The sequence below is a fragment of the Radiomyces spectabilis genome (assembly GCF_025331425.1).
Source record: "Radiomyces spectabilis strain NRRL 2753 chromosome Unknown BYT42scaffold_14, whole genome shotgun sequence".
Classification (NCBI taxonomy): domain Eukaryota; kingdom Fungi; phylum Mucoromycota; class Mucoromycetes; order Mucorales; family Radiomycetaceae; genus Radiomyces; species Radiomyces spectabilis.
Window position 1 is genome coordinate 562,781 of NW_026251939.1, and position 26,359 is coordinate 589,139.

General features: G+C 44.2%; 8 protein-coding genes across 8 annotated transcripts; 5 read left to right on the forward strand and 3 right to left on the reverse strand.

Moving 5' to 3' along the window:
- The first annotated feature begins 2,342 nt into the window (after positions 1–2,342).
- Positions 2,343–6,065, forward strand: BYT42DRAFT_586043 (adaptin N terminal region-domain-containing protein). The gene is made up of 10 exons (XM_051570036.1): positions 2,343–2,491; positions 2,565–2,587; positions 2,653–2,721; positions 2,790–2,929; positions 2,987–3,180; positions 3,250–3,379; positions 3,441–3,542; positions 3,602–3,707; positions 3,766–5,768; positions 5,830–6,065. The coding sequence occupies exons 1-10, from the start codon at positions 2,469–2,471 to the stop codon at positions 5,917–5,919; spliced, it is 2,880 nt and encodes a 959-aa protein (XP_051419415.1). The 5' UTR covers positions 2,343–2,468; the 3' UTR covers positions 5,920–6,065.
- Positions 6,066–6,295: 230 nt separating this feature from the next.
- Positions 6,296–8,707, reverse strand: BYT42DRAFT_539504 (uncharacterized protein). The gene is made up of 2 exons (XM_051565526.1): positions 7,671–8,707; positions 6,296–7,595 (listed from the first exon to the last, which is right to left on the reverse strand). The coding sequence occupies exons 1-2, from the start codon at positions 8,686–8,688 to the stop codon at positions 6,400–6,402; spliced, it is 2,214 nt and encodes a 737-aa protein (XP_051419416.1). The 5' UTR covers positions 8,689–8,707; the 3' UTR covers positions 6,296–6,399.
- A 994-nt stretch (positions 8,708–9,701) lies between these two features.
- On the forward strand, positions 9,702–12,396 carry BYT42DRAFT_125296 (glycyl-tRNA synthetase). Its single transcript, XM_051562165.1, has 6 exons — positions 9,702–9,956; positions 10,032–10,083; positions 10,164–10,585; positions 10,658–11,284; positions 11,361–11,700; positions 11,791–12,396. The coding sequence occupies exons 1-6, from the start codon at positions 9,918–9,920 to the stop codon at positions 12,222–12,224; spliced, it is 1,914 nt and encodes a 637-aa protein (XP_051419417.1). The 5' UTR covers positions 9,702–9,917; the 3' UTR covers positions 12,225–12,396.
- Positions 12,397–12,717: 321 nt separating this feature from the next.
- Positions 12,718–17,182, reverse strand: BYT42DRAFT_617828 (uncharacterized protein; the record flags this gene model as incomplete). Its single annotated transcript, XM_051572214.1, has 10 exons — positions 12,718–13,490; positions 13,551–13,845; positions 13,909–14,287; positions 14,354–14,431; positions 14,502–14,718; positions 14,784–15,039; positions 15,106–15,316; positions 15,393–15,945; positions 16,024–16,993; positions 17,102–17,182. 10 exons carry the CDS (start codon positions 17,180–17,182, stop codon positions 12,718–12,720), a joined length of 3,813 nt encoding a protein of 1,270 aa, XP_051419418.1.
- Positions 17,183–17,964: 782 nt separating this feature from the next.
- BYT42DRAFT_125405 (MCM2/3/5 family-domain-containing protein) lies at positions 17,965–21,433 on the forward strand. The gene is made up of 10 exons (XM_051562166.1): positions 17,965–18,463; positions 18,536–18,712; positions 18,781–19,096; positions 19,183–19,590; positions 19,669–19,973; positions 20,046–20,187; positions 20,273–20,461; positions 20,526–20,729; positions 20,807–20,968; positions 21,037–21,433. The coding sequence occupies exons 1-10, from the start codon at positions 18,222–18,224 to the stop codon at positions 21,397–21,399; spliced, it is 2,508 nt and encodes an 835-aa protein (XP_051419419.1). The 5' UTR covers positions 17,965–18,221; the 3' UTR covers positions 21,400–21,433.
- A 568-nt stretch (positions 21,434–22,001) lies between these two features.
- BYT42DRAFT_586052 (uncharacterized protein) lies at positions 22,002–22,983 on the reverse strand. Its single transcript, XM_051570037.1, has one exon. The coding sequence runs from the start codon at positions 22,955–22,957 to the stop codon at positions 22,307–22,309; it is 651 nt and encodes a 216-aa protein (XP_051419420.1). The 5' UTR covers positions 22,958–22,983; the 3' UTR covers positions 22,002–22,306.
- Positions 22,984–24,032: 1,049 nt separating this feature from the next.
- Positions 24,033–25,706, forward strand: BYT42DRAFT_586056 (acyltransferase-domain-containing protein). Its single transcript, XM_051570038.1, has 5 exons — positions 24,033–24,492; positions 24,585–24,694; positions 24,826–24,959; positions 25,017–25,072; positions 25,127–25,706. The coding sequence occupies exons 1-5, from the start codon at positions 24,124–24,126 to the stop codon at positions 25,640–25,642; spliced, it is 1,185 nt and encodes a 394-aa protein (XP_051419421.1). The 5' UTR covers positions 24,033–24,123; the 3' UTR covers positions 25,643–25,706.
- A 190-nt stretch (positions 25,707–25,896) lies between these two features.
- BYT42DRAFT_586058 (uncharacterized protein) lies at positions 25,897–26,342 on the forward strand. Its single transcript, XM_051570039.1, has 2 exons — positions 25,897–25,963; positions 26,040–26,342. The coding sequence occupies exons 1-2, from the start codon at positions 25,919–25,921 to the stop codon at positions 26,208–26,210; spliced, it is 216 nt and encodes a 71-aa protein (XP_051419422.1). The 5' UTR covers positions 25,897–25,918; the 3' UTR covers positions 26,211–26,342.
- Positions 26,343–26,359: the final 17 nt, after the last annotated feature.

The window sequence follows — 26,359 nt, forward strand, 5'->3', positions numbered from 1 at the left end:
AGATCTCTAAGCATCGCAACTGCGGAGTGTGTGCTTTGAGTATTTCGCGGGGCATCGAAAGATCAGGAAACAGACATTGTATAAAAATCTGTTCAAGCTCGGGACACGACGTGATCAGCAAGCGCAAATTGGCTTCAGAGTTGATGTTGCTTTTCAGGGATAGACTTAAAGAGCGCAGATTCAGTTGGGAAGGGAGTGTCAAAGGTCTGCTTCGAGGAGATAGGAGACGGGGACGTCCGAGAAATTCGAGCTCTTTTTTGCAACATGGCAATAACAACGACAAGATGTCCAGCAGTAATCCTGACGTTTCAGAGTCATCTTTGGACATCAAAGAGATACTGGAGGAATTTTCTCCCGAAGTACTCCACGAAATTTAAATAGATACGAACGACAAAGTAGACGCTACATCCATGAAAATTGGAGGCGAAACAATCAACAAGAAAATCTACTCCGAAACTTAAGAATACATACTGACGCAAACCAAATGGTCACAGCTGTATACAAGCATGCCGACAGTGCCACGCCTTACTGCCAGAGCAGCCACTGAAATATACGAACAACAACTATATCTTCAAACCGAACAGCAGCTTATCATCCCGGATCAAGCACAAGGACTCTTGGAAGATATCAGTGTCTTGGCGTCTTTGCGTAGACGACCGCCAAGCAATAGGATGACGAAACCCAAGATGTCACCTTCAAAGCCATACGGCTCTTCGAGTTTACAACGTCTGGGGAAGAATACCGAACTGGGAAACAAGAAAAGAAGCTTTTGGCCAAGAACCTTATCGAATAATAGAATGAAGCACGTTTCCGACAATCTATTATACGAGCAGCGGCTTTCTTCCATCCACTTCTACAACCCATACAGGAGCGCTCGTCAGAGCGGTTTCCAAGGCTTGACAGGATTCAGAGGTCTTCGTTGTCCAGGATTTCGCATTATCTTTTTGGTCAGATTATGGAGAGGTCTTGCAAGGGCGACAAATCCTTCAACAAATCGGCGGTAATAAGAAACCATGCCAAAAAAGCTTTCACTTGAGTAACAGTCTTCGGATTCATTTTCATTCCATCTCAAAAACTCGTCGTTCAATGTCGTCAACAGCAAGTAACAGTGTAAGTTATTTAGAATCGGATCAGACAATCACTCAACACAATTTTATTTCAGAGTGATGGCTTTTGTGATTTTTCTGCTAGTTTATCCATGGGTTATACCAAATTATTGACGCATGACAGCTTCCTAGCATTTGCTAGTTCTTACAGCGCGATGGATGAGCGGTTGAAGTGGAGGTTATCCTCCGGGAGGACCGTGGAAGGAGTGCTCAATAAATACGGCAGAGAACTGGAAAGAGAGGAGTAAGGAATCCTCTATATCATTATCATTATCTTTTATTTATTTATCCTTTGAGCAGTGCTCTGCATTCATTTATCCTTGATACATCTGATCCAGACATGAAGAAGCTGTTTACTGAAGAAGAATGGAATGAAAAAACAGCGAGAACAGGTCAAAAATCGTGGCTTTGCCGGAAAGAATACGTGCTTTTAATCAAAAAGTGAATAGGGTAAGCGAACATGTTCCGGTTTTTATATTGATAGATCCAAACAATTTATTTTATCATATTATAAACAAACATCAGAGAAATCAAGGCTGTCCTCTTGAGATACGGAGAGACAAGATACCGTGGCTCCACTCTTGATGACTTTCTTATCGATATGATATGCTACGCAGTTGTATCGATGTAAGTCAGTGTTGGTCAAAGGCAAGAAAAAAAATCTAATATAATCAATCTTTACTTTAGGTTGCATTTGTATGAGAGTGACCCAAATCCTCTCCGGATGAAACAACAAAAACAATGGGACATCTGCAACGTGTGGACCCCGATTGTTGACAAATTTTTCGGCAACCTTATCAACTGCAGTAGGTATAGCTAACACTATTTTGTATTATCGTCTATCTTTCTAACTGATGATTTTGCAGAGGCAGGACGGCGCTGAAACTTGCTGCGAGTGAAGCCGCATCCTTTTCCGATCATTCAACGGTGTCACGACTTAAACTTTCCAAGAATCTCAAGGACATGCTCTTCACTTTGTGTCAGAGCATTAACTGGAATAGAGAAATAACGAAGACATAGAAGTTCCATTTATCGCCGGTCAATTTGCAAGGCAGATAAAGAAATAGCGTTGCTAATGCAAGACGCTGGATATTTTTTCGTGAAATTGAAGTTCCGTTTTTGTAGGTTTGGTTGCAGAAAACGATAGGCCAGCATGGCCAACCAGCAAATAATCCACATCCCGAAATGGTAGTTGAAATTGAGGAATTGGTGTTCAAAAAAAAAAAAAGGCACGCAGTTTGTATCATCGCATACATCATCTGTCGTTTGTTCATCGTTATTACCTACCCTTACCTTTCCTTGCTTCCTTATATAAACGACATTGCTCTGTTCCCCTTAACTAGCGAACAACAATAGCCCACGATGAGCATGCGCGGTCTTACAGTGTAAGATGACCCTTGATGATATTTCACCAACTTCAAGTATAAACACAAACTAATCTCGACAATGCATCCATAGCTTTATTGCCGACATTCGAAATTGTAAAGTTTTGAAGCGAATACAAGTTTTTCACCTCATACAACTAAGTAACGAGAATGTTATCTAGGTCGAGTACGAGAATTGGAAGAGAAACGAATCAACAAGGAAATGGCCAATATCAGGTCCAAGTTCAAAGGTAATCCGTGACGGATACTCTGGCAGCCATCATTCTTTCCATGCTAATATGGGATACTATCCTAACAGAGGGCAATTTGAATGGATATCAAAAGAAGAAATACGTGTGCAAACTGTTATACATGTATATTCTCGGTTGGGAGATTGATTTTGGTCATCTCGAAGCCGTGAATCTCATTTCGAGTCAAAAATACAGTGAAAAGCAGATTGTGCGTATGCGACTCACGGGTACAGTAGGACCTGGTGAACTGACATGATTCTATTAGGGTTATCTTGCGGTGACTTTGCTATTTCACGAAAACAGTGATTTGGTGCGCTTGGTGGTGAATTCGACGAAAAAGGATTTGGACGATATGAACGAAATCAACAATTGTCTTGCATTGCATGCCATTGCCAACATTGGTGGTCGTGAAATGGCCGAGTCGCTGGCCACCGATGTGCATCGTTTGCTGATCTCACCGTAAGCAGAATTTCACCGTGCTGGGTTCAGGTGCCCTGACGAAAGCATGCTGATAAATGTTATCTACAGGACATCGAAAAGCTTTGTCAAAAAGAAAGCGGCATTGACTTTGCTTCGTTTGTTCCGCAAGCATCCCGACGTGGTTCCTGTCACAGACTGGGCGGATCGAATCATTTCTCTGATGGATGAATATGACCTGGTGAGTGGGCGCATTCAGCGACTCGTTCGTCGTGCAACTCTCTAACTAACTCAAAATGCAGGGAGTCGCTTTGTCCGTTACGACGCTGGTGCTTGCACTAGCCCAAGCGTACCCTATGGAATACGCTGGATGCTATGACCGCGCCGTTCATCGACTGAAAAGAGTAGGCTGGATTGACGTGGAATTAACTCAAGCACCTTTGTAACCCATGGACTGTGATAGATTTTAATCGATCGAGACTACAGCTTGGACTACATCTACTACAAGGTACCCACCCCTTGGTTGCAAGTCAAGTGTCTTCGCCTTTTACAGTATTATCCTCCGCCTGGTATGATGTAAAATCATGCACGCATTTGGAAACGAAAACTGAATTTGCTGCTTATTAGAGGACGCGAAGTTACGGTCGGATATCAGTGAACTTTTGCAGATTATCATTACAAATTCGCAGGACACGCCTAAAAATGTGCAACACAGCAATGCACAAAATGCCGTTTTGTTTGAAGCGATTAGCTTGGCGATTCATTTGGATAGCAACTCGACGATTTGTGCTCAGGCCGCCGCGCTTTTGGGCCGATTCATCTCATGCAAGGAAACCAACGTGCGATATCTTGGCTTGGAGACGATGGCCCATTTAGCAGCTTGTGCCGATTCTCTCGAACCTGTCAAGCGACATCAAGAAACGATCCTGATGTCTCTGCGTGATAAAGATATCAGTGTACGACGTCGGGGTCTGGATCTCCTCTACTCCATGTGCGACACCACCAATGCCAAAATCATTGTCTCTGAACTTTTACGCTATCTGCAAATTGCCGATTACGCAATGCGTGAGGAAATGGTGTTGAAGATTGCCATTTTGGCCGAGAAATTCGCTACGGCGTATTCATGGTACGTTGATATCATTCTGCAATTGATCTCGACGGCCGGTGAACAAGTCGGTGAAGAGGTGTGGTTCCGTGTCGTGCAAATTGTTACGAATAACGAAGAACTGCAAGAGTATGCGGCCAAGACGGTGTTGAATTATCTCGGATCTCCTCAATATAATGAAACCATGGTCAAAGTGGGAGGGTACATTTTGGGCGAATTCGGTCATTTGATTGCCAACTTTCCTGGTTGCAGTCCGATTGAGCAGTTCAATGCCGTGCACTCCAAATTCAATCTTTGCTCGCTCCAGACACGCGCACTTTTGCTGACAACCTATGTCAAATTTGTGAATCTTTTCCCCGAAATCAAGAGCCAGGTGCTTTCCGTGTTCAACCAGTATCGTTATGTCCTGGATTCCGAATTGCAGCAGCGAGCGTGCGAATACTTGGCTATTTCGACCATGTCGACCGACGACATGTTGCAAACTGTGTGCGAGGAAATGCCGCCTTTCCCTGAACGAGAATCGACCTTGCTACTGAAACTGAACCAAAAACACGGCGATACCGAAGACAAACGTGTGTGGGTGATTGGTGGCAAGGAGGCCAACTTGGAACGACAAGAAGGATTGAAACGGATGGCGTCGATGCGTATGAATTCCACCGATACCGCTTCCGCGAGTCCTGCATCGGCACGTGCGGTTCCTCCTGACGGTCATCCTCAACAACAGACAACGGCCACAAAAACCGCCAACGTCGAATCAGAGGCCGATCTTTTAGCTTTTGATAATCTTCAGATCGACAGTAGAACTATGACCAGCAACAGCAACAGCCGCAGCCCGTCTCCTGTTATCCCAGCCCATTTGCCTCTTGCTTCGGGCTACGAACTCGGTTTCAATCGATTACAATATCATAGCCAAGGCGTATTATATGAAGATCCTCAAATGCAAGTATCGTTGAAATCCGAGTTCCATGCTGCGTATGGTCGTATTGCTCTGTACCTTGGCAACAAGACGCAATATCCCATGTCGCACGTGTATGTCAAAGCCGGCAACCATCAGCAGCTGAACATTAATGTCCTGGATTTGCATGGACCCTCGCAAGAAGTGATTGGTTCCAACGGACAAATCCAACGCTTGATCCAAGTCGAATGTACGGATGCATTTACCGAATCGCCTTCCCTATTTATTGGTTTCCGAATCAACGGGGGCGATATGCAACATCTTCATCTCAAGTTGCCGGTTGTTCTAACCAAGTTTCAAGACCCCATCGGTAACATGGATGGTCCAAGCTTCTTCAGACGATGGAACCAAATCGGAGGTCCGCCAAGAGAATCGCAAATTATTTTCCAAAGTCGGGTGCCCATTCAGTTGTCGACGGTTTCTTCAATTTTGCAAGGCTATCAATTCGGCTTACTGCAAGGCGTTGACCCCAACACCAATAACTTTGTAGGTGCCGGCGTGATTGATGCCGGTAAGAATGGAGGCAAGATTGGCGCCTTGCTTCGATTGGAACCCAATTTGGAACAGAATGTAAGTGGCATCTTGAAGAAGAAGGAACCAACAAGACCCTTACCTTTTCGTTTTTGGATAGATGTATCGCCTGACTTTACGAACACCAAGCGAATCCGTTTCGGAGCATGTGCGCATCTTACTAGAACGCACTTTAACACACGGATTCTGATAGATGATAGCTCATTATACCTGATAGTATAATTTTATCGATTGTATTTTCTTTTTTATGTGGTTTCTATCACAAACGCTTTTCATCCACCTGTATAAAAACCTGCTCATCACATAAAATCACTCCAACTGCTTACTTTGTTTATGTCTCTTTTATATAATACTTTACATATCAGTCTTCGTCTGCTGAGATCCCCCTTTGCCTCCACACACCATCACTACTGTATTACATGCCAACAAACATTATCCCGTTTATTGACATTGACGCCCATCCATTTGAGACCGTAAAAGAATAAATGTGGAAAAAAGAAACTGAAATTGAAACCAAAAAATTAGGCAATAATGTGGATTTTATGTGATGAGCAGATTTTTATACAGGTGGATGAAAGTGTTTTGTGATATAAATCACATAAGAAAAAAAAAAAAAAAAAGGAAAATACAATCGACAAAAATTATACTATCAGATATAATGAGCTATCATCTACATTCTTTGCAAGGGCTTCAAGTTTAACAAACGCATGGCGTTGCCAAGCGTGACGCGAGCGGACCAGTACATCAAAAGACGAGCATCGGCGACATCATCGGCGGCGCCTTGGACCCATAATTGATCGAATACGGCAGAAATGTCGTGGGCCAACTTGAAAGAGTAAGTGACGACATTGCAAGGCTCATAACCGTTCATCAAGCTTCGGACCAAATCGGGGTATTGTGCCACAGTACGGAGCACTTCAATGGCTCCCTTCTCTGTCAGCAGTTCAATGTTGGCCTTGAAGTTGACTTCACGGCCGCTCTTACGTTCGATGGAACATAAACGAGCATGGGCATATTGAATGTATGGGCCGGTATCACCTTCGAAAGTGAACATGCGGTTGCGATCGAATTCGTAGTTCTTGATACGACGAGCGGCGTTGTCCTGGATCTTGACGGCGGAAAGACCAATGTTATCAGCCACCATTTCGGGATCTTCAATTTCCTGGTATTTCTTCTCGTTCTTGCGCATGACTTCGTGCATGATATCCTTGGCTTCGTTCAAGATATCTTCCAAGAAAACAACGGTACCCTTACGGGTGGACATGCCTTGAACCAAACCAAAGCTGACGTGCTCAACCTTGTTGGCCCATTCGAAGCCCATCAATTCCAGGGTCTTGAAAAGCTGCTTCAAGTGAAGTTCCTGCTGAGAAGCGACAACGTAGATCATCTTATCAAAGTTGTATTTTTCGTGACGTTCCATGGCAGCGCCGATATCGCGAGTGAGGTAAAGCGTAGTACCGTCTGACTTTTGTACGACCGTGGTACCCAATTTGTATTTCTTGAGGTCAATGACCTTGGCACCTTCGGATTCCTGAAGGAGACCGCACGATTCCAACACCTTCATGGCGCGTTCCATGCCTTCACCAACCTGGGATTCGCCAGAGTAAACATCAAAATGAATGTTCAAACGACCGTACACTTCCTTGTATTTGACAATGGACAAATCTCTGAAACGACGCCACAAGGCCAAGGCCGATTCATCACCATCTTCCATCTTCTTGAAATAGGCACGGGCCTCATCGTGAATGGCGGGATTCTCTTCGGCATCGCGATTGATCTGAACGTAGACATCGTAAAGATGCTTAATAGGATCACTCAACAACTTTTCTTCGCTACCGTGACGAGCAAAACCGACAGCCAAAAGACCTAATGAAAAAATCGCACAAATCAGCATCCCGGTTCCGCTGACCCCGACGCAGTACAGTGTAGCTTGTTACTTACCGTATTGCTTGCCCCAGTCACCCAAGTAGTTCATGGCGATGCTCTTCCAGCCGTTTGCGTCGTATACGTTGCGCACAAAGGCACCAATGATGGTGGAACGAAGATGACCGGCATGGAAAGGTTTGGCGATATTGGGGGAGGAGAACTCGACGATGACGGTCTTGCCGGCACCCGAGTTATTTCGGCCATAGCCTTCGGCTTTATCGGAGACCATTTCGATAGTGAGACGACGCAAGATACCGAGGTTCAGTTTGAAGTTCAAGAAAGGACCGACGGCCACGGCACCGGTGATGTAATCATTGGGAACAAAAGCTTCGGCGAGTTCCTTGGCAATGGCCACGGGGTTGCCCTTCAATCGCAAGCGGGGAATGGCCACGGCGAGATCACCGTGTTCGAGGGAACGAGGCAAATCCAAAGCATCATAGATCAAAGCCGCATCCACCTTGGCAAGTTGAGCCAGCTGAACAGCGATAAGGTTTCTAAAGACATCCATAGGATTACCGGAAGGATTGGAAACTGTGTTGGGAATTTCGGGAATCGCGTCGATCTTGGCAGGAGCCGCCGATTGCGACAACTGGTCCGCCTGCTTGACGGCTTCGGTAGCAGCAGCAGTAGCATTGACAGCCTTGATATAGTCGGCGACTTTAGATGAAGGCTTGTCGGCGGAACGCAAGACATCCCAAGCCAAGTAATCGACAATGCTGACGTCGTTGCCGGTCAAAAAGGTGGTCTGAGAAGCTTCGACCAAAGGAACGATGTTTTGACCGCTCAGGATGGCGTCAATAAGCTGAGCCTGATATTGGTTTTGAGGCAACTGTTCATCCAACAATTGTCCTTGACGAATGAGGAAACGAGCCACAGCAGGAGAACCGACAAGCTGATGACCTGCAACAGCGAGTTGAATGTCGGTCTGTCCGCTGACGACCTTGATGGACTCCTCTAACTGAGCGTTTGAATGAATAAGAGCGAGAATGCCAAAAGGCACATTTTTGACTGGCACACTCAAGTCCATTGGCATAATAGAAAAGGAGGGAGAGGAAATAGAAAGAATCAAAAAAAAAAAAAAAAGGAAAGACAAGTGTCAAAAATGGTTAAATGAGTCATGAGCCAAGCCACCCCACTGCTATTTCAGTCATAGTGATTCATACTCCGTCTTATATGTGATAAAAAGATGTGGTTTTTTAGCAAATCCCCAATCTGAAGAAACTGCAATTGCATGAAAACATACAAAAACCAACATAACACTTCCTCGTACAAAAAAAGTAAATACATAATATGCCATTACAGTGCCTTTTTTTATCCATTGTCAACTAAAAACGAACCGCATCAATGAAACGACGTGAGAATCCACAGCACACATACCGTTGCTGTACTGGGCTGCTATCCTTTATTGCTCGGTTCATTGGCGAAAGTGAAGCACAAAACTACACCTGAATCGCTCATGAAAAAGCTTATTCTATTTAAAAGTCAGCATGCGGCGCGCTTCCATGTCAACAGCTTTACCTAGCCAAAGAAATGAATCAATATCGAAGCATGCCTCACAGGTTCACTTAGCTCACGTGGTCCATAGAACCGTGAGCCTAATTGTATAAAAAGTTCTATTACGTACTCTACTTTATTCGCTCTTCATTTCCTCTGTGTTCATTTCGAGCAAATCTGCTTTGCGTCTTCCAGCTGTTGTTCAATAGATCTTCACGACAATAGAATGCATATTTATCTTGAACATGAGTTATATCCAATGGCGAATACAAGGATATTGTTGACGCTGCTGATTAAACTATGCTATACACTACTTTTGAAGACTTTGATGTGCTGAACAACTTTTTTTGTACCGCTGCGGGCGTTTTTTTTTTTTGTTGATTTCTCACTCTGTTTTCACAGGGGCATCATAACATTGGTATGCATACCATATATGTCAATTCCTATTGTCACCTTGATTGAAATAGTCCAGCGTTATACAGACGTCTTCGCAGATGTTTACTCTGATCGATAACAGATTGGTTGATTGTGCAACAGATGGTTCCTGAGAATGGGAATGCTTATTTGATCAACAAATGATTTTCGAGTGAAAAAAAAAAGAGTCGCATGTTTTGAGCGTGGGCGTGTGCACTTTGGCGAACTGGGCTGTCACACTGAGTCAAAAATTTGTTTCCCATTGACCGGAGTGGCTTTTTCTTTTCAGGCATTGTCGGGCGCAAATCCCGTTATTTTTTTGTCTCTTTTTTGACAGCAAAGCGAACAAAAAGAATGGCAGCAGAGAAAGCATTTGACCGAAGTGCGCTTGAAGTAAGCCAAAGCAACGCTGTTCTTTGTCTTAGGCGAATTGAAAACTAACCTTGTGTTCTTTTTTTTTTTTACCAGCAATTGATTACCAAGCGTTTCTTCTATGCTCCTTCGTTCCAAATCTATGGAGGTAGGTTTTCACGGGTTGGAGATGGGAAAGAAAAAGAAAAATGAAAAAAAGAGCAAGTTGTTAATCGTGGGGTTTTGTAGGTGTGGCCGGTTTCTACGATTACGGTCCATCAGGCTGTGCTCTCATGACCAACATCATCAATGTGTGGCGTAACCACTTTGTGCTCGAGGAAGAAATGTTGGAATTGGATACAACCATTATGACCATTCACGATGTGTTGAAGACTTCTGGACACGTTGACAAATTCGCTGACTGGATGTGCAAGGATTTGAAGAATGGTGAAATTTTCAGAGCTGACCACGTTGTCGAAGCGGTGCTTGAGGCTCGTCTTCAGGGTGACTTGGAAGCGAGAGCCGCCAAGGATGGCAAGGCCGTCGACCCTGCTGCCGTCGATCCTGCTAAAGCCGCCAAAGACGCCAAGAAGAAGAAGAAGAAAGGTACCGTTGTCGCAATCGAATTGCCCGAAGCTACGCGTAAGCTTTACGAGGAAACTTTGGCTCAAGTAAGTTAATCGTTTTTGGGGAATTTTTACGAGTTGGCAGGCGAAAATACTGATGAGTTCAATCACATCTAGATTGATAACTACAATGGTCAAGAACTCGCTGAAATTATGCAAAAGTTTGATATCCGTTCTCCTGAAACCGGCAACGAGTTGTCAGTTCCTCAGGAATTCAACTTGATGTTTGAGAGTCAAATCGGTCCTACCGGTCAATTGAAGGGTTACTTGCGTCCTGAAACGGCTCAAGGTCAATTCTTGAACTTTAAGAAACTCTTGGAATTCAACAATGAGAAGATGCCTTTTGCTTCCGCTCAGGTCGGTCGCTCTTTCCGTAATGAAATCAGTCCTCGTTCGGGTCTTTTGCGTGTGCGTGAATTCACCATGGCGGAAATTGAACATTTCGTCGATCCCGAGAACAAGGACCATCCCTCGTTCAACGATGTCAAGGACGTCGTCATCACCCTGTTACCCAAGGATGTCCAGTTGTCTGGCAAGACCGAAACCACTGAAATGTCCATCGGTGATGCTGTCGCCAAGAAGATCATTGATAACCAGACCCTCGGTTACTTCATTGCTCGTATCTACCTCTTCTTGACCAAGATCGGTATTAAGCGCGAACGCTTGCGATTCCGTCAACACATGGATAACGAAATGGCCCATTACGCTACCGACTGCTGGGACGCCGAAATTCACACCAGCTATGTAAGTGACGGGACGTTTTGTGGTTTTGTCTGGAATTTAGGGTCCTAATATGACGCATGATGTTTTTTTGTTGTAGGGTTGGATTGAATGTGTTGGCTGTGCTGATCGTTCCGCTTACGATTTGACCGTGCACTCTCGCCGCACCAAGGAAAAACTGGTTGTCCGCGAGCAACTGGCTGAACCCCGAACGGTTGAGCAATGGCAAGTGGAGATCAACAAGAAGACGTTTGGTCCCAAATTCAAGAAGAGTGCCAAGGCCGTTGAAGAAGCATTGCTTACCTATACCGATGAGTGCTATGCCAAACTTGCCAAGGATCTTGAAACCACCGGTACTTCCGAGGTTGAAGTCGACGGTCAAAAGTTTGAAGTGTCCAAGGATGATGTTTCCGTCAAGCGCGGTGCCGTCACTGAATATGGTGAGTTTTGTGGCAAAAAAAAAAAAAAAAAAAAACGATAACACCCCTCGTAAGGAAGTCTTCTGATGTTGTTTTGCCGGTTTTTCCTAGTTCGTGAATACACTCCCAATGTCATTGAACCCTCGTTCGGTATTGGCCGTATCTTGTATTCTTTGCTTGAGCACAGCTGGTGGGTTCGCGAAGGTGATGAAGCTCGTAACGTGCTTTCATTCCCTGCTGTGGTCGCTCCCTTCAAGTGCTGTTTGTTGCCTTTGTCCGGTAATGCTGCTTTTGAACCTTTTGTCAAGAAATTCTCTCGTCAACTGCGCCAGAACGGTATCTCGACCCGTACCGATGACAGCAAAACTTCCATTGGTCGCCGATATGCTCGCAACGATGAACTCGGTATTCCTTATGCTATCACTATTGATTTCCAAACCGTGGAAGATGGTACCGTCACCTTGCGTGAACGTGATTCCACCGAACAAATCCGTGATTCGTTTGAAAACATCTTGGCCAAGCTCAAGGAAACCGATACTCTCTGATTTAGTGTGTAGAGAACCCATTTCCTCACTTTTTCGCATCAAATCATCCTTCTCTTTTTTTTTTCTATTGCATAAAATCAATAATAAATGTGAATGGAAAAGGATACGTTCAATGGGCTTTAGAATGAATGCTCTTTTCCTTGTTGTCTCAAAACAGTTTGAACTGACGATATGCAGCCAATTTTTCAAGTAAAGAAAACGGTGTGGACGGACAAATCGAGCTCCAATTTTTTTTTTTCGTAACAAAGAAACAAGTTGAATTTTTTTTTGGGCAAGTTACAACTGAAGTTGGCTTCAATAAAAAAAAGAATGATAAATGACAACAAAGAAGTAAAAATAAATTGAAGGAAAAAAGGAAAGACTATAAGAAGAAGAAAAAAAAGAGATGTGAAAAATCCGAAAAGGTATATATATAACAAACAAAGAGTATAAATAAAAAAAAGGAATAAGAAAGTCAAGTAGTTTTTCAACATTCACTCAAACGGTATCTGGATTAGGCGAATGGATTGGCGGCCAAAACACGGATCAACGGTGGTGTTCTTACAGTTTCCACAGTAACGATGACTCGGATTTTATCCATCGCCTTGATGGTCTGTGATGCCTGTTCAAAGTTATATCCCGAACTCTTGGATAAGCGCACGCTAATAATGGATCGTCGCTTGTTCGCTTTGGATGGCGTCGACAAGGTAGCCGTGGGAGACGGCGAACGAACAGTGTCTTGATACTGCGATAATGGCTGTTGCTGTCGTTGCTGCTCCTGCTGTTGTTGTTGCACTGAAAGGTCAGTGACAATATGTTCAACGGAAGCTCCGGTAACCGAAGAGGTAGGCGATGCAGTCGAAGGCGTCTTCACGTCCGCTTGCATTTCAGACAGTAAGGCGTCTTCATCATAATCATCGTATTCATCATCCGACATACTGTAAGTATGCTGAACACCGGTAGTCACCACCTCCTTCTTCCAGAACATGGTCAATGCTCGTGAACGCTCATCAAAATCGTGACGCCACACGGGCAGATTGGCCAAATGGATGCGTTTCTCCATATTGATCTCAGGCACCATGATGTCAAAGAACTGGTCAAACGTAGCGACAACAATACCTTCGTAGTAAGCGACCTTGTTCGAGCTTTGGTTGATCAGCTTGTTCAAGTGCAACGAAAGGAACAACATATTGCTTTGATGACGTGCATTCAGAGCAGCTTCTTTCTTGACATTACAATGCTGAGCAAGTTTTTGCACAGTGTCACGATCCAAGTAAAACCGTTTCTCTGCAGAAGAAATTATGTCAATGATACGAGCCACTTTGATTCCTCACGGTCAAGTATTACCTCCGGACAAAACAGCATCCAATTGGCGATGCACGATGATATCGGAGAATCGACGACTGGGGGCCGTGAAGTGAGTGAAAAGCGGCGCTCCCAATGCATAGTGGGAATACTTGAGAATGTCCAAGGTGCCAGTGCAAAAGTATTTCGGTGGTTGCAAAGTCTTCAAGACAATAATAGACACCATTCTTTTGAGCATGGGATCGTCGATACGGTCAATGGATCGTTGAATTCCGCCCGCGCTGGAAACATCCATACCCACACCAAGATAACGCGAAACGTAATCCTGGAGTTCCACCTAGTGCAGTTTTCGTTAGGGGACCCATTGAGTAAGGTAATTTGTGCCTGTTTCTAGACTTACAATTTTTCGAGATAAAGGTGGTGCCTGACGACGCAGCAAGGCCTGTTCGGGGAAACTGCTGGACACCTTTTGAGCAACACTCAAATTGGCCAACAGCAAAAACTCCTTGATCACTCGAGCGCCTTCCTTCTTCTTGTGAATGGCAACACCGGTAGGTATCTCCTGATCATGCTCATCAAAGGTATACTCCAACTCATCTCTCATTTCGAACATGGTATCATCGCCTCGACGGGTTTCATACAATTGGTTGGCAATAGCATGAAGCGTACGGATATCTTTTTCTACGCCAATTCGCTGCTCCTCCACCTTGATGGCATGGCTCAGGTTGCCGCCCTCCACCACCTTCTGAGCATCATCGTATGTCAACTGGGCACAAGACCTGTACATTTTTTCACTTGGTCAAACCACCGTAATGCATCCAATCTGTATTCACGCTGATACTTACCGTATGATCGTCTTGCCAAACCACGTATCCAGAATTTTGCCTTCCGAGTTCATCTTCCAAATAACGGAGAAAGCAAACCTAGGATGAATCCAAAAATAAAGTCAGTATAACAGCCTATATACCAACTCCATTGATGCGATTAAATTACTTTGATTTGCCAGGCACCAAATTGGTCACTTGTTCGGTAAGCGATGTGGGTAACATTGGGACTGCTTTGTGAAGCAAATCAACGCGAACGGCTCTCGCACGTGCTTCCTTGTCCAAGGCGGAGTGGGGTTTGATAAAGTAAGCGACATCGCTGATATGGACGCCAATCTCATAAGTATCATCTCCCAACTGCTGCACAGAGATAGCGTCATCAAGCACTATTGCATCATGAAAAATGTGAGTATTTTATAAAGACCCAACATTTCCATTTTTTCCCCTTTACCATTTGAGCCGGCGGGATCCAGAGTAAAGGTGCGAACGTTGATCAGGTTACGACGATCGTCACTGACGGTTTCGCCTACTTCAAATGGCATGGTAGGCAAGCATTCGTTCACTTGCTCCGAGAATTCGGTATCGGTGACATTGTTATCGGCCAAGATGGCCATGGTTTGTACCGACAATTCATTGATATGGCCAAGCTCACGTTCCAATGTTCCAAAGGGATGAAGTGAAGTAATGGGCCAGCGCTTAATAGCACCCTATTCCACACACAGCAAGTCATTATTATCGTATCATACAATAACAAGGTTTGCTCGTCAACTTACCACAAACAATCGGTTGGCATATGCTTCATTATTTTCAACAAATCCTGCCGGAGCTTGTTCGATGGGAATGGCGATGAGAGGGACTCGTTTGTCCGCCGCCTTGAACCATACAATTCTTGGTGGATCTTTCTTGCCGTTCTGAGAGTTAGTGTCGTCGGCTGCCTTTTCTTCTTGGGCCCGTTTATTATTGGGACGCATGAGTGTAAGGGCGCTAGTAGGAAAGAGACATCATCAGTTTCCCTATTGGTAAATGATCATCACAAACCATAGGCGAGATAAAAGCTTACCCAGAAAACACTTGATTTTGAGCTCTTTCGAGAATATGAACAACGACACCGCAGTATTTCGGCTTCACAGCATCAATATCATCGTCGCCACCGAAAATGATTTCATTCTCATCCTCTTCATCCGGAAGACGGACACGAACTTGGCCGCCATTTCGGGCCAGTTTGGCTTCTTCTTTCTCTCTCTTTTCACGCAATACCTTTTCAACGTCGACTAAACGAATAACGACCACATCACCCTCCAAAGCTCGGTTTCGATCACGCGATCCACACACGTAAATATCGGCATCCAGCTCGTCGCAAGAGACATAAGCATCGCTACGGTTACGTTTGTTGACGCGCAATGTGCCTCTCAGTAGCTGGCGAGAACGAAGCAAAGGCGGCAAGGCCGATAATGGCAAGTGAGCAATGAACAAGTGGCGACGCTGATGGGGGTTAGCATCGTCGCGTGCAAAATTGACCCGAGTCGGAGTAAAAGGAACAAGATTGAACGAAGAGCGATTGCTGATTGTGGATGAGCGATTGGAAGAAAATGATTGATGAATAGGGGAAGCACCTGAAAGTCATCCGCAAAACAACAATGGGTTAGAACAATGATTACAGTAACACAGAGATGACTTTTGGGATCACTTACTGGCACGCCAATCATAGTCAAAGTTGCGAGAGGAGCGTCGATTTTGCTGACGTCGGTCTTCACTACCGGAAAGGTCCAAAGGCTTATTGAACTGAATTCGTCGACCTGTTCTTGACGCGGTGGATTCATTGCTGTTTTCCGATAATGTGGGCAACTGCAACGACATGCGTTTGCTTGTACTTTTGCTCGGCTGAGGTGGGAGGATGTGGGTCACATCGAAACTTCCAGTAGCATCCGAGAATCGACGACTGGTGGGGCGGCGGATCTCATCTTCGTAACCCAGGGTTTGAAATCTGGAGGATGAATGACGTCTGGAAGCCTTATCCATCGCATCATCTGAGTTTGGTGTCTCTTTTCTGTACGTTCCCATCAATTTGGCCTCAGCTTCCGCCAAAGCGGCCTCACGAGACATGTAACCTTCGTCATCAAAGTCGCCAATACTGCGAGCTCGGAGGCTACGACGACGTTCACTCTTATCATCCATGCTCCGGAGGTCATGGACGGTGTTTTGAAGCATATTGCCACCACCAGCACCGCCGCCACCACTTCCATTTCCTGCCCCATGTTGTGCGTTGAACGATAAACGTTTGGTTTGCGGACCAAAGTTCAGTGCCGACATGGATTGTGGCTTGCGTTGAATACTACTTCTGCGGTTGTCTTCCTTGGCCACAATCGGGGGAAGTGATTTCAAGGTATTGATGATATCGTGCAACGAGTCCACTGTCACAGGCTGTTCGGCATCTTCCCTTCTGGCTTTGTGGCTGTCATCATTTTCTTCCGTGAGTGTTTGCAATCCAAAATTCCGACGAGCATTCTGATTGGATAACATATCCGGAGTAATAGCAGACCTAGACCGTTGGTGGCCGCGCTGCGTTGGTGCCTGCTGTCTTATCTTTGTGCTTTCTATTCCGGGACCAAACACATGAAAAGACCGGCGTTTATCCGCTGCAAGGCTGTTTCTCAGGGAATTCTGATCATGTTGCAAAAAAAAAAGCCCTCATTAACACTCTTTCTCTCTGCTTCGTCTTTCTCTTTTCACTTTCGGTCATGCCGTGAGATTCCCGTTTGTCATTGTTACCTTGGGTTCCGGCGTATCAAAGAGACCGCGTGTGCTTTCAGGGGCGGTTTGTTGTTCCAGAGTCTCAAGGTTGTTGTCCATGATGGATATCCTTTGGGAGCAAAACGAGTGGTACAAGGCAAAAAGGATGCAAGGCTTGGGTCGAGTAGTTTATGTGAGGAGCGGAAGTTTGAATGAAAAAAAAAAACCAAGTTACGATATACACCAAGTTAAGGAACGACAAAATGGAATAGTATAACCAAAAGAAAGGGAAAAAAAAAGCTAAAAGGTAAAATGTGAAACGGTTAATAAGGGACCAGAAACACAAGAGAAGGGAAGCCAAAAAAAAAAAAAGGGAAACGGTAAGAACAAAAGGTCCGAGCAAAAGAGGTTAAATTGGGCGTTGAACGATCGGGAAAGAGAGAACGAGGGCTTGTAACAAAAAAGGAAATTTCCAGAGGCTAAACCTTGCCTTTCGAATCTTGGACTTCCTTGTGTACATTTCCCGCGATGTATGACCAATGTTCCCTGCCATCGAAACAGCACAATCATCCAACAAGTCATGTCGCTGGTCGGGTAAAAATGATGTCGTTTGGCAACGCAACAACATAATTTGCACCGTTACAATTGCTTTCAGCCTTCCATTATAATCGTTGTATGCCTTTGAATTTGCTATTTATTTTTGCAGCCATGAAGCGGATCTCCGCTCCAGACAGCTTAAAAATCGAAAAAAGGAAACAGGTACTCTGCCAGAAACAGAGAAAAAGTAAAGAAAGAGTGAGAGTAGTGAAATCTGTAAATAAGGTTGGAATAACAGAAACTGTTGCAGATGTAGTGTGAAGGCCTGGGATGCCTGGCACAGACGCTATATTTTAGTGACGAGTAGTCTGTACCGGCAGAAGGTGTCAAATCAAAAGAGTGCGCAGCGGCCAGGATTATCTCTGTGCCGTCAGACATACTATTTGACCATTTTATACAAGAAACAGACTGAAGGACAGGTGCGTGAAAAAAAAAAGCTGAAGTTAAAAAGGCGGCCCTGATTAGACAGTCACGCGTCGCGCCAACCCCCAATTTTTCGGTCACTTTTCCAAAACGCGTCCTTTTTTATTTTCATTCGCTTTGTGTTTTTACCGTCGCCGTCATGTCTGAACTTGTGAGCGATCAACTTATGACCAATGTGCTGGACTCTCAGGTCGCACCTATGCTTGATACCGAAGACCTTCCAGGTTCCACTCCGGCCAACATCAACATGGATGTCGATGCCATGGACGAAGAACCTGTCCAGGCACCTAGAAGAATCGGTTTCACCACAGACAGAGTCACGAAAGTCGTCGATCAAACAGCCGTTACATTGATGGAGAGCTTTGAAGCCTTTTTGGAATCGTAAGCAAAAATGGGGTTTTGCGGTTTTGGAAAAGAGAAAGGAAACTCAATCGCTGACGCACCGGCATATAGATTCAAGGACACCAGTGCCACGTATATGACGTCTCAATCGGCTTACCTTGGTCTTCCATACATGATGCAATTGGAACAACTCAAATATTCGGAAACACAGACTATTTACGTAGACTTTGCCCACATTGAGCAAGCTGATCCTTCCTTGGCCACGGCCTTGTTGGAACAATACTATCGGTAAACCACAAATGAGGCACCTGTCTTGTGTATGCCAAGGTGTCATGCTGACATTGACCTTTTTCTAGTTTCATGTTGTATCTTCGTCGTGCAGTCCAAAACGTGGTCAAGAAGCACTTCCCTGAATATATTCACATCAACACCACCTCGGCTGAAGCGACTCCTGGCGCTGTCATGAGAGAATTTACCGTTGCGTTTTATGGTGTGCCAGACTTGGCTCGTGTGCGTCAACTCAAGACAGACAAGATCGGTCGACTTATCAGCATCAGTGGCACAGTCACACGCACAACAGAAGTTCGTCCTGAATTGATTTATGCTTCCTTCACATGCAATGAGTGTCGCACCGTCGTGAATGATGTTGAACAACAGTTCCGATACACAGAGGTAGGAAATCCAATTCCACTAAGATCAGCGGCTAGGATCAAACAAAAGGAAAAAGGGATTAAATGGATTTTTTCTGTGAAATCTAGCCTGCCATGTGTCCAGGTATTCAGTGCTTCAACCGTCAACATTGGACTTTGAATGTCGAACAGTCCAAATTTGTCGATTGGCAAAAAGTGAGAATTCAAGAAAATTCTAACGAAATTCCTACCGGAAGCATGCCTAGAAGCTTGGACGTTATTGTACGAAACGAAATGGTCGAGCGAGCTAAAGCCGGTGATAAATGTGTTTTCACCGGTACATTGATCGTCGTTCCTGATGTCGCCGCATTCAGAACGCCCGGCACCTCGGTGGAAGCTCAAAGAGATACCACCACACGATCGCGTGAAGGTTTAGCCAATGAAGGTGTTACTGGCTTGAAAGCACTGGGTGTTCGCGACTTGACCTACAAATTATCCTTCTTGTGCTGTATGGTGCAACCCGATAATGTCTTCAAGGTATTATCCCTATAACTCAGTAGATCCGGTTGGTTTTTCAGTTGATAACGGGCTCCAACCTCTCTATCATTCCTTTAGACCTCCATCACGAATCTTCAAAGCGACGATAGTGGAGAAGAAGATCAGCAGCATGTGCTCAATGACTTTACGCCGTCAGAAGTGGACGATTTGAAAAATATGCTTAATGAGGATAAAGGCATTTACAGCAAACTTGTCAACAGTATCGCACCCAGTGTATTCGGACACGATACCGTCAAGAAGGGTATTTTGCTGCAAATGATGGGTGGTGTTCACAAGGTCACTCCCGAAGGCATGAATCTTCGTGGCGATATTAACGTATGTATTGTCGGTGATCCAAGTACAAGCAAGAGTCAGTTTTTGAAGTACGTATCATGAAACTCGTCCTGAACAAAACCAAGTATTCCTTGTGGGCTATGCTAATCATTGGCCATTAGATACGTCTGCGGGTTCATGCCACGTGCAGTGTACACGTCTGGAAAAGCCTCTAGTGCAGCGGGTTTGACGGCCTCTGTAATCAAAGATGAAGAAACCGGCGAATTTTCGATTGAGGCTGGTGCTCTTATGCTTGCTGATAATGTAGGGTTTTTTTTATTTCGCCTTATCTTTTCTGGGCCCACCGACCGTGCATGGAGCGATCGATACTGACAGTTGTAACAATTAGGGTATTTGTGCGATTGACGAATTCGATAAAATGGATATCAAAGATCAAGTCGCTATTCACGAAGCCATGGAACAGCAAACCATTTCTATTGCCAAAGCAGGTATTCAAGCAAGCTTAAATGCCCGCACAAGTATCCTGGCGGCAGCCAATCCTGTCGGTGGCCGATACAACCGAAAGCTGACCTTGAAGGTAAAGGAGTTTTCAATAGCCTACATTAAAAAAAAGGACCTTTTTCGCTTACAGTTTATTTTAGCAAAACATCAACATGTCGGCACCCATCATGTCCCGTTTCGATTTATTCTTTGTTGTGTTGGATGACTGCAACGAAGTCACGGATTACAATATTGCTCGCCATATTGTCAATGTCCATCGATTAAAGGATGCTTACATTGAGCCAGAATATTCGACCGACCAATTGCAGCGTTACATTCGTTTTGCAAGAACATACAAACCCAAGGTATGATTGGATTTGCACCACTCAATAGCACTGTGCGTAGTGTTATATGGCCGGCTTTTTCTTATTTTTGTTTCCAGATGACGCCAGAAGCAGCCAAAAAATTGGCCGAATGTTACCGCGACCTTCGACAAGGCGATGCTCAAGGGGTTGGAAAGAACTCGTACCGTATCACGGTCCGTCAATTGGAAAGTATGGTTCGACTTTCCGAAGCCATTGCTCGAGTTTACTGTCGTGAAGAGGTAGATGATACATTGTCATATGAACAGCAAGCAACAAAAGAGACTCATGATCTGAACTATATACATAGATCACGGAAAACTTTGTGGCTGAAGCTTATAATTTGCTTCAGAAATCTATTATTCGTGTGGAGCAAGACGATGTTGAAATCGAAGAAGAGGATGCCGACAACGACGTCATGTCAAGCGGAGAAGCTCTCAATGGGTTACGCGATCTTCGTATTGGAGATCACCCTGAAAACACGACGCAAGACACAACTGAAACCGATCAAATGCAAACAGACGAAGCAGGTCACCGAAAGATCAGAATTGAATACGAAAAGTACGAACGTATCAAGAAAATGATTGCTTATCGACTATCGGAAGCTCAACGAGCAGTGGTTGGACAATGTATGTGTGACAGTGGACTGTTTTTGTATGTGTGTATGGCGTAAATTAATCAGCGTTTGATTTTTGTTTTTCCTGTAGCTGCTGAGGATGAGGACGAAGCAGGCATCAGTCTTCAGGATCTTGTACTTTGGTACCTGGAACAGGAAGAATCCGAAGATCGATTAACGTCGGAAGAAGCTCTTGAAACAGAAACGACCATTGTCCAAAGAGTCATCAAGAAGCTCGTTAAAGTAAGTTGATGTTCATATGGCAGATTGGAAACAGAACGAGTCTTTACTCATTCTATCTCGTAGGAGGGAACTTTGCTTGAGGTGGTCGAAGAAGACCCAACAGATCCCAAGATCATGCTGCATCCTAACTATGTTTTGGAGGATTAGAAGTTTTCATCATCCATTATTACTTTATTTTCTTTTCATGTTCTTTTTTCTTCTTTCTTTTTCCTTCTGTGCTACTGGACAGAAACCTCATATTTCTCAATATTGTAAATAAGTATTACCGATTATCGTACTGCTACATTCAATTGAATGCTTAAATATAAACCTTGCATTTATCGCGAGCGGGTAATCAAAAAATTGTCAAGTTTGGAAAGGGATGTTTGTCATTGTTTCAGGTGCGGAAAAAGGAAATAAGATAACCAAATGTCAATGTTTATTGTGTCTTGAACGGCTTGACTTTTTATGGAAGTCTGTAATAATGTGCTGGACTCCAAAATCGGATAACACACGCTACCTACGATACATACGAGGGTTCACATCCTCTCCATACAGGCACTGGTCAATTCGTTGCATTGAATCGATATTTTTAATGACAGAGTTCGAAGAAGGCTTATTACCAAAACTTCAAGCTGCTAAATGTAAAGCTTCTATTTTGAAAGTTGTATCTTTCATTTACAATGTATAAATAATGAATGAACATAAAACCATGGGAGTGCATATGCGGTTTCGCTGTTTTTCAGGCAACCGTAGCCACGGCCAAGCCAGCTGGCGGGGCTGGATTGGCTGTATACTGGCTGTACCATACAGTGGAGGAGGTGTCGATAGGAGACGAAGTAGCCTTTTTGGAATTCCGTTTCGGAATGGTGGCATGAAATAGACGTTTGAGCAGCTTCCCAATGTGGAATGAAGCCATTTTGGAAGGCAAGGACCGGTGTCGTTTTCGATCCATCAGAGGAGGAGCGCTTGCCGCGCGTCTTGGAAGATTTGTCGCAGGTTCCTGCTTTATCTGCTTCAATTCCACATGGCTCGAATTATGCCATAAACTGGTGTGCGATCCACATCCGGATCTTGATAAAGTACTAGAGCTTGATTGGGAACCGCTTGTAGATGATTTATTGCTAGAAGGATGACTAAGCGGCGGTGTATGTTCGGCCAAGGGCAGAAATAGCGAGTCGTTGTGGTAAGGGAACGGCGATATGTGTGGGGATTCCAGTACAACATCTTGTCTACAATGCTTTCGCCACGAGGACACGGTCGAATGTCCAAGGCTGGAATAAACGCGTTTTTTGGGCGGTGGCTGCTTCGCTTGATGGTCATTAAAAACCATCAGATTCTCTTTGGTCAGAGGGAGTGATTTCAATCGTCGATGCTCACAGGTTCTCGCCATGTAATGATGCTGAAGATTGTCTTTCATGATGTCTTGAAGAAAAAAAAAAAGGATTAACGCGAGACGGTGGGTGGTCTTTTATATTGCTGTAAATATCGTAATTTGCCGATCCGTTCCGGAATTTCCTTCCTTGGCAAACGACTAACTGTTCTACCTTCCATTGTTGTATAGTTGCGAGCACCTTCCATATTGATCACATATGCACTAGCACCGCGACCAGCGTTCCCAAAACAGATGGATCCAGACATGGCAACTTTTTGACAATACCAGCATTCATGGCTTTACGTTCTCGAAAAAGGTGCAGGCCCTCATCACAATAGCCAAGCTCACATCGTAGCCAGCTTTCATACGTGCGAATCTTTTAGTGTCCTTAGAAGTAGACGCATGGAACTACAAACACGCGTCCCCGGATCGTGGAAATTGCCACAGCGTCGCACATGGCAACGAAAAAAAAAGGTTCCTTCATCGGTGTAACGATCGATTGTCAATAACGTCAGAAGAACAAAAAAAAAAAAAAAAAAGGAATCTAAGCATGTGTTCTGTATCTGATGAAGATCTTGCAAGTAAATAAGCAAGATACAGGTATTAATTGCAATTGAAAAGGAAACACTAAAAAGCAAAAGATGAGAATGGTTATAAACTCTGGTTTACTTTTTTTTTCCTTTACTTGGGTATTAGCCGAAGTATGGCACGGACCCGACTCCATTATTACCGGGTTTTAAAGCTTGGGGGTCTCGGCTCCTTACAAATCAGTGATAAACTCCTCAAGTCCTCCTCGCTCTTGTTTTTGAATGTTGTAAAAAGTGCCATCCATAAATAAAACGCCCATCACAAGTACTGCACTGTAAATGTTGTAACCAAATTGATCCATTACTGTATCGACCTGATAATTCAGACTCTGTTTACGTTGAGTGATGGAATATAAAAAATACTAATATAATGATCATGTGCAATCAGTGTATTGTGCGTTATCATTCAACGAATAGTAATAATGCAAGGTAAGTACAAATTTTCACCAGGTTGCATAATAAGGGATGACCACTGTCCCAATACGTGGGACATCCGTTGTTTGTCATCTCCGCTTAAAAACGCTCCCAATCGTTGGTGTGGCTGCATGGCGACCGAGCCTTTCACAATTTCTCGCTTTTTTCTTTTTTCAATGCACAATGACTAGCACTCAATGGACATGGCCATCGATTTTTAAAGCATTTGCCGTTGTTGCAGGTCTAATTGTTCAGTCAACGTGCGTTGTACTGGTACAGCTGCTGTCTCTGTTGATTCTTCCTTTTTCTGCAAAAGCATACCGTCGCTATATTGCACATACCATGCGCATGTGGTCGCTGAATCTAGTAGCTTTGGTGCAATTCCTTGCACCCAGCGATCTGGTGGTGACTTTTGATGAAAGCTGTGTGGACGATTCCAAGGCTACTGTCGACACTGCCATCGATGTAGAAAAGCTCGTTCAGCGCAATCACAAAGGTGAAGTAACTGGCTTCAATTTCCCCAACCGTATTATCGTCACAGCAAATCATCAGGTACAAGGCTTTTTCAAGGGGTTTCCGGCCCCTATTGACGTTGCAAGGCAACAGTGTCATTAAAGTATATGACTTCCTTTCTTTTGGTGCAGATATATGCTGACTGGATATACATATGGTGTGTTGCATACATGGCTAGTGCTCACGGTGCAATGAAGATCATTCTGAAGGACAGTTTAAAGTCGCTCCCCATTTTTGGCTGGTACGTGAATCTGGATGATGCATGTGTAAAAAAAAAAGTGGCGCGGCAGCTGATCATATGTATTAGGGTATGAAATTTCCATGTGAATATGAAAATGCTCGTGCGCAAACTAATTTGTCGATGTCACAAAAGGGTATGCAATTCTTTGATTTTATCTTTCTGAAGCGCAAACTTGCGGTCGATCAAAAGACAATTGTGGACAATCTCAAGCACTCCAGCAAGTCCGGTGATCCTTTATGGCTCGTTTTATTTCCAGAGGGAACAGGTAGCGTGAAAAGTCATCAGTGGAATCGATGAGAGCTTTCCCACTCATTCTTTTCAGTCATTTCCACCTGCACACGTGAGCGCTCTCGACAATTTGCGGAGAAAAACAAAATGGTAGGTGGGAGAGTCGACGACGGATTCGTTTGCTAACCGGTGTCTTGACAATAGGAAGACAATCGGTACACACTGTTGCCTCGAGCTACTGGCTTGCGACTTTCTACTTTGACATTGGATGAAAGTGTGGAATGGCTATACGACTTCACAATTGGATACAGTGGTATTCCGTCGGAGGCAAACCCTGAGGATGTCTACACTATCCAAGGGATCTTTTTCTTTGGCCATCGTCCAAAGAACGTGCACATTCACATCCGCCGGTTCCGTGTCAGCGAATTACCCAAGGATATGGACGCATTCAGTAGCTGGATATATCAGCGTTGGATAGAAAAGGATGAGCTCATGGCCTACTTTTATAAGCACGGAAAGTTTCCTTCTGGGGCGGACCATACATCTGCGAGCTCAGAATTGCAAGTTCCGATCCGTCTAACCCATTCCGTAGTAGACCTAATCCAACCATGGATTGCCCTACTTCCGTATATTCCCATCATCAAGTGGACGTGGCAACTTTTTGACAAACTTGGCCAGTCCTTTTCATTTTCACCGTCATCATCATCAATAGTGGCATAGCATTTTTTTTGTAAGTTACTGTAATTTGTAGAGTGGATAATGGCAGAAATAAAAAACATGTTTGAAAAAAGAAAAAAAAAAAAAGGGAACCTGACGCATTTGATTGGCTTGTTCGTTCCAATTCAGTAACTTGATTTGGAGGGTGCTCTCAGACCATGCTCATAATGACAGCATTACGAAAACTTGATTTCATGCAGTTTGATTGCCTATAAATAAGCACTCAAACGATCATTGACCCGGAAAACAAACTTTCTGTAACAATTTTTTTATTTTATCATGTCCAGCCATCATCAAAAAAAGCACACCGAAACTGGTCTCAAGGTAATGATTGTCAAGAGGCAATGGTGTCAACAAAAAAAGTTCTATTACAACTTGCTAACGATTTTTGCCTCGGTAGAACCAAGAAAATGAATATCTCGAAGATGCAAAGATGCATGTGAACGAGACCGAAACTGCTTTGGACGATATGGAGCGAGCCTCTCAAGCCCACGAAAAGCGTACCGGCAAAAAGCTTGAAGTGAACGAGGACAATGCTCTTCGCAGCCGTTTTAAGGAAGAAAATCAGTGATGTCTATCCGCTAAAATACCATGTATAAACCAGATGAATGTAATATATTAAAATTCTGCGTAAAACATCAATGTGTGTCATCAATCCGGGGAAAAAAAAGCGATGGAGCCATCATCTGAGATACAAATGCAGGTTGTGCCATTTTTATC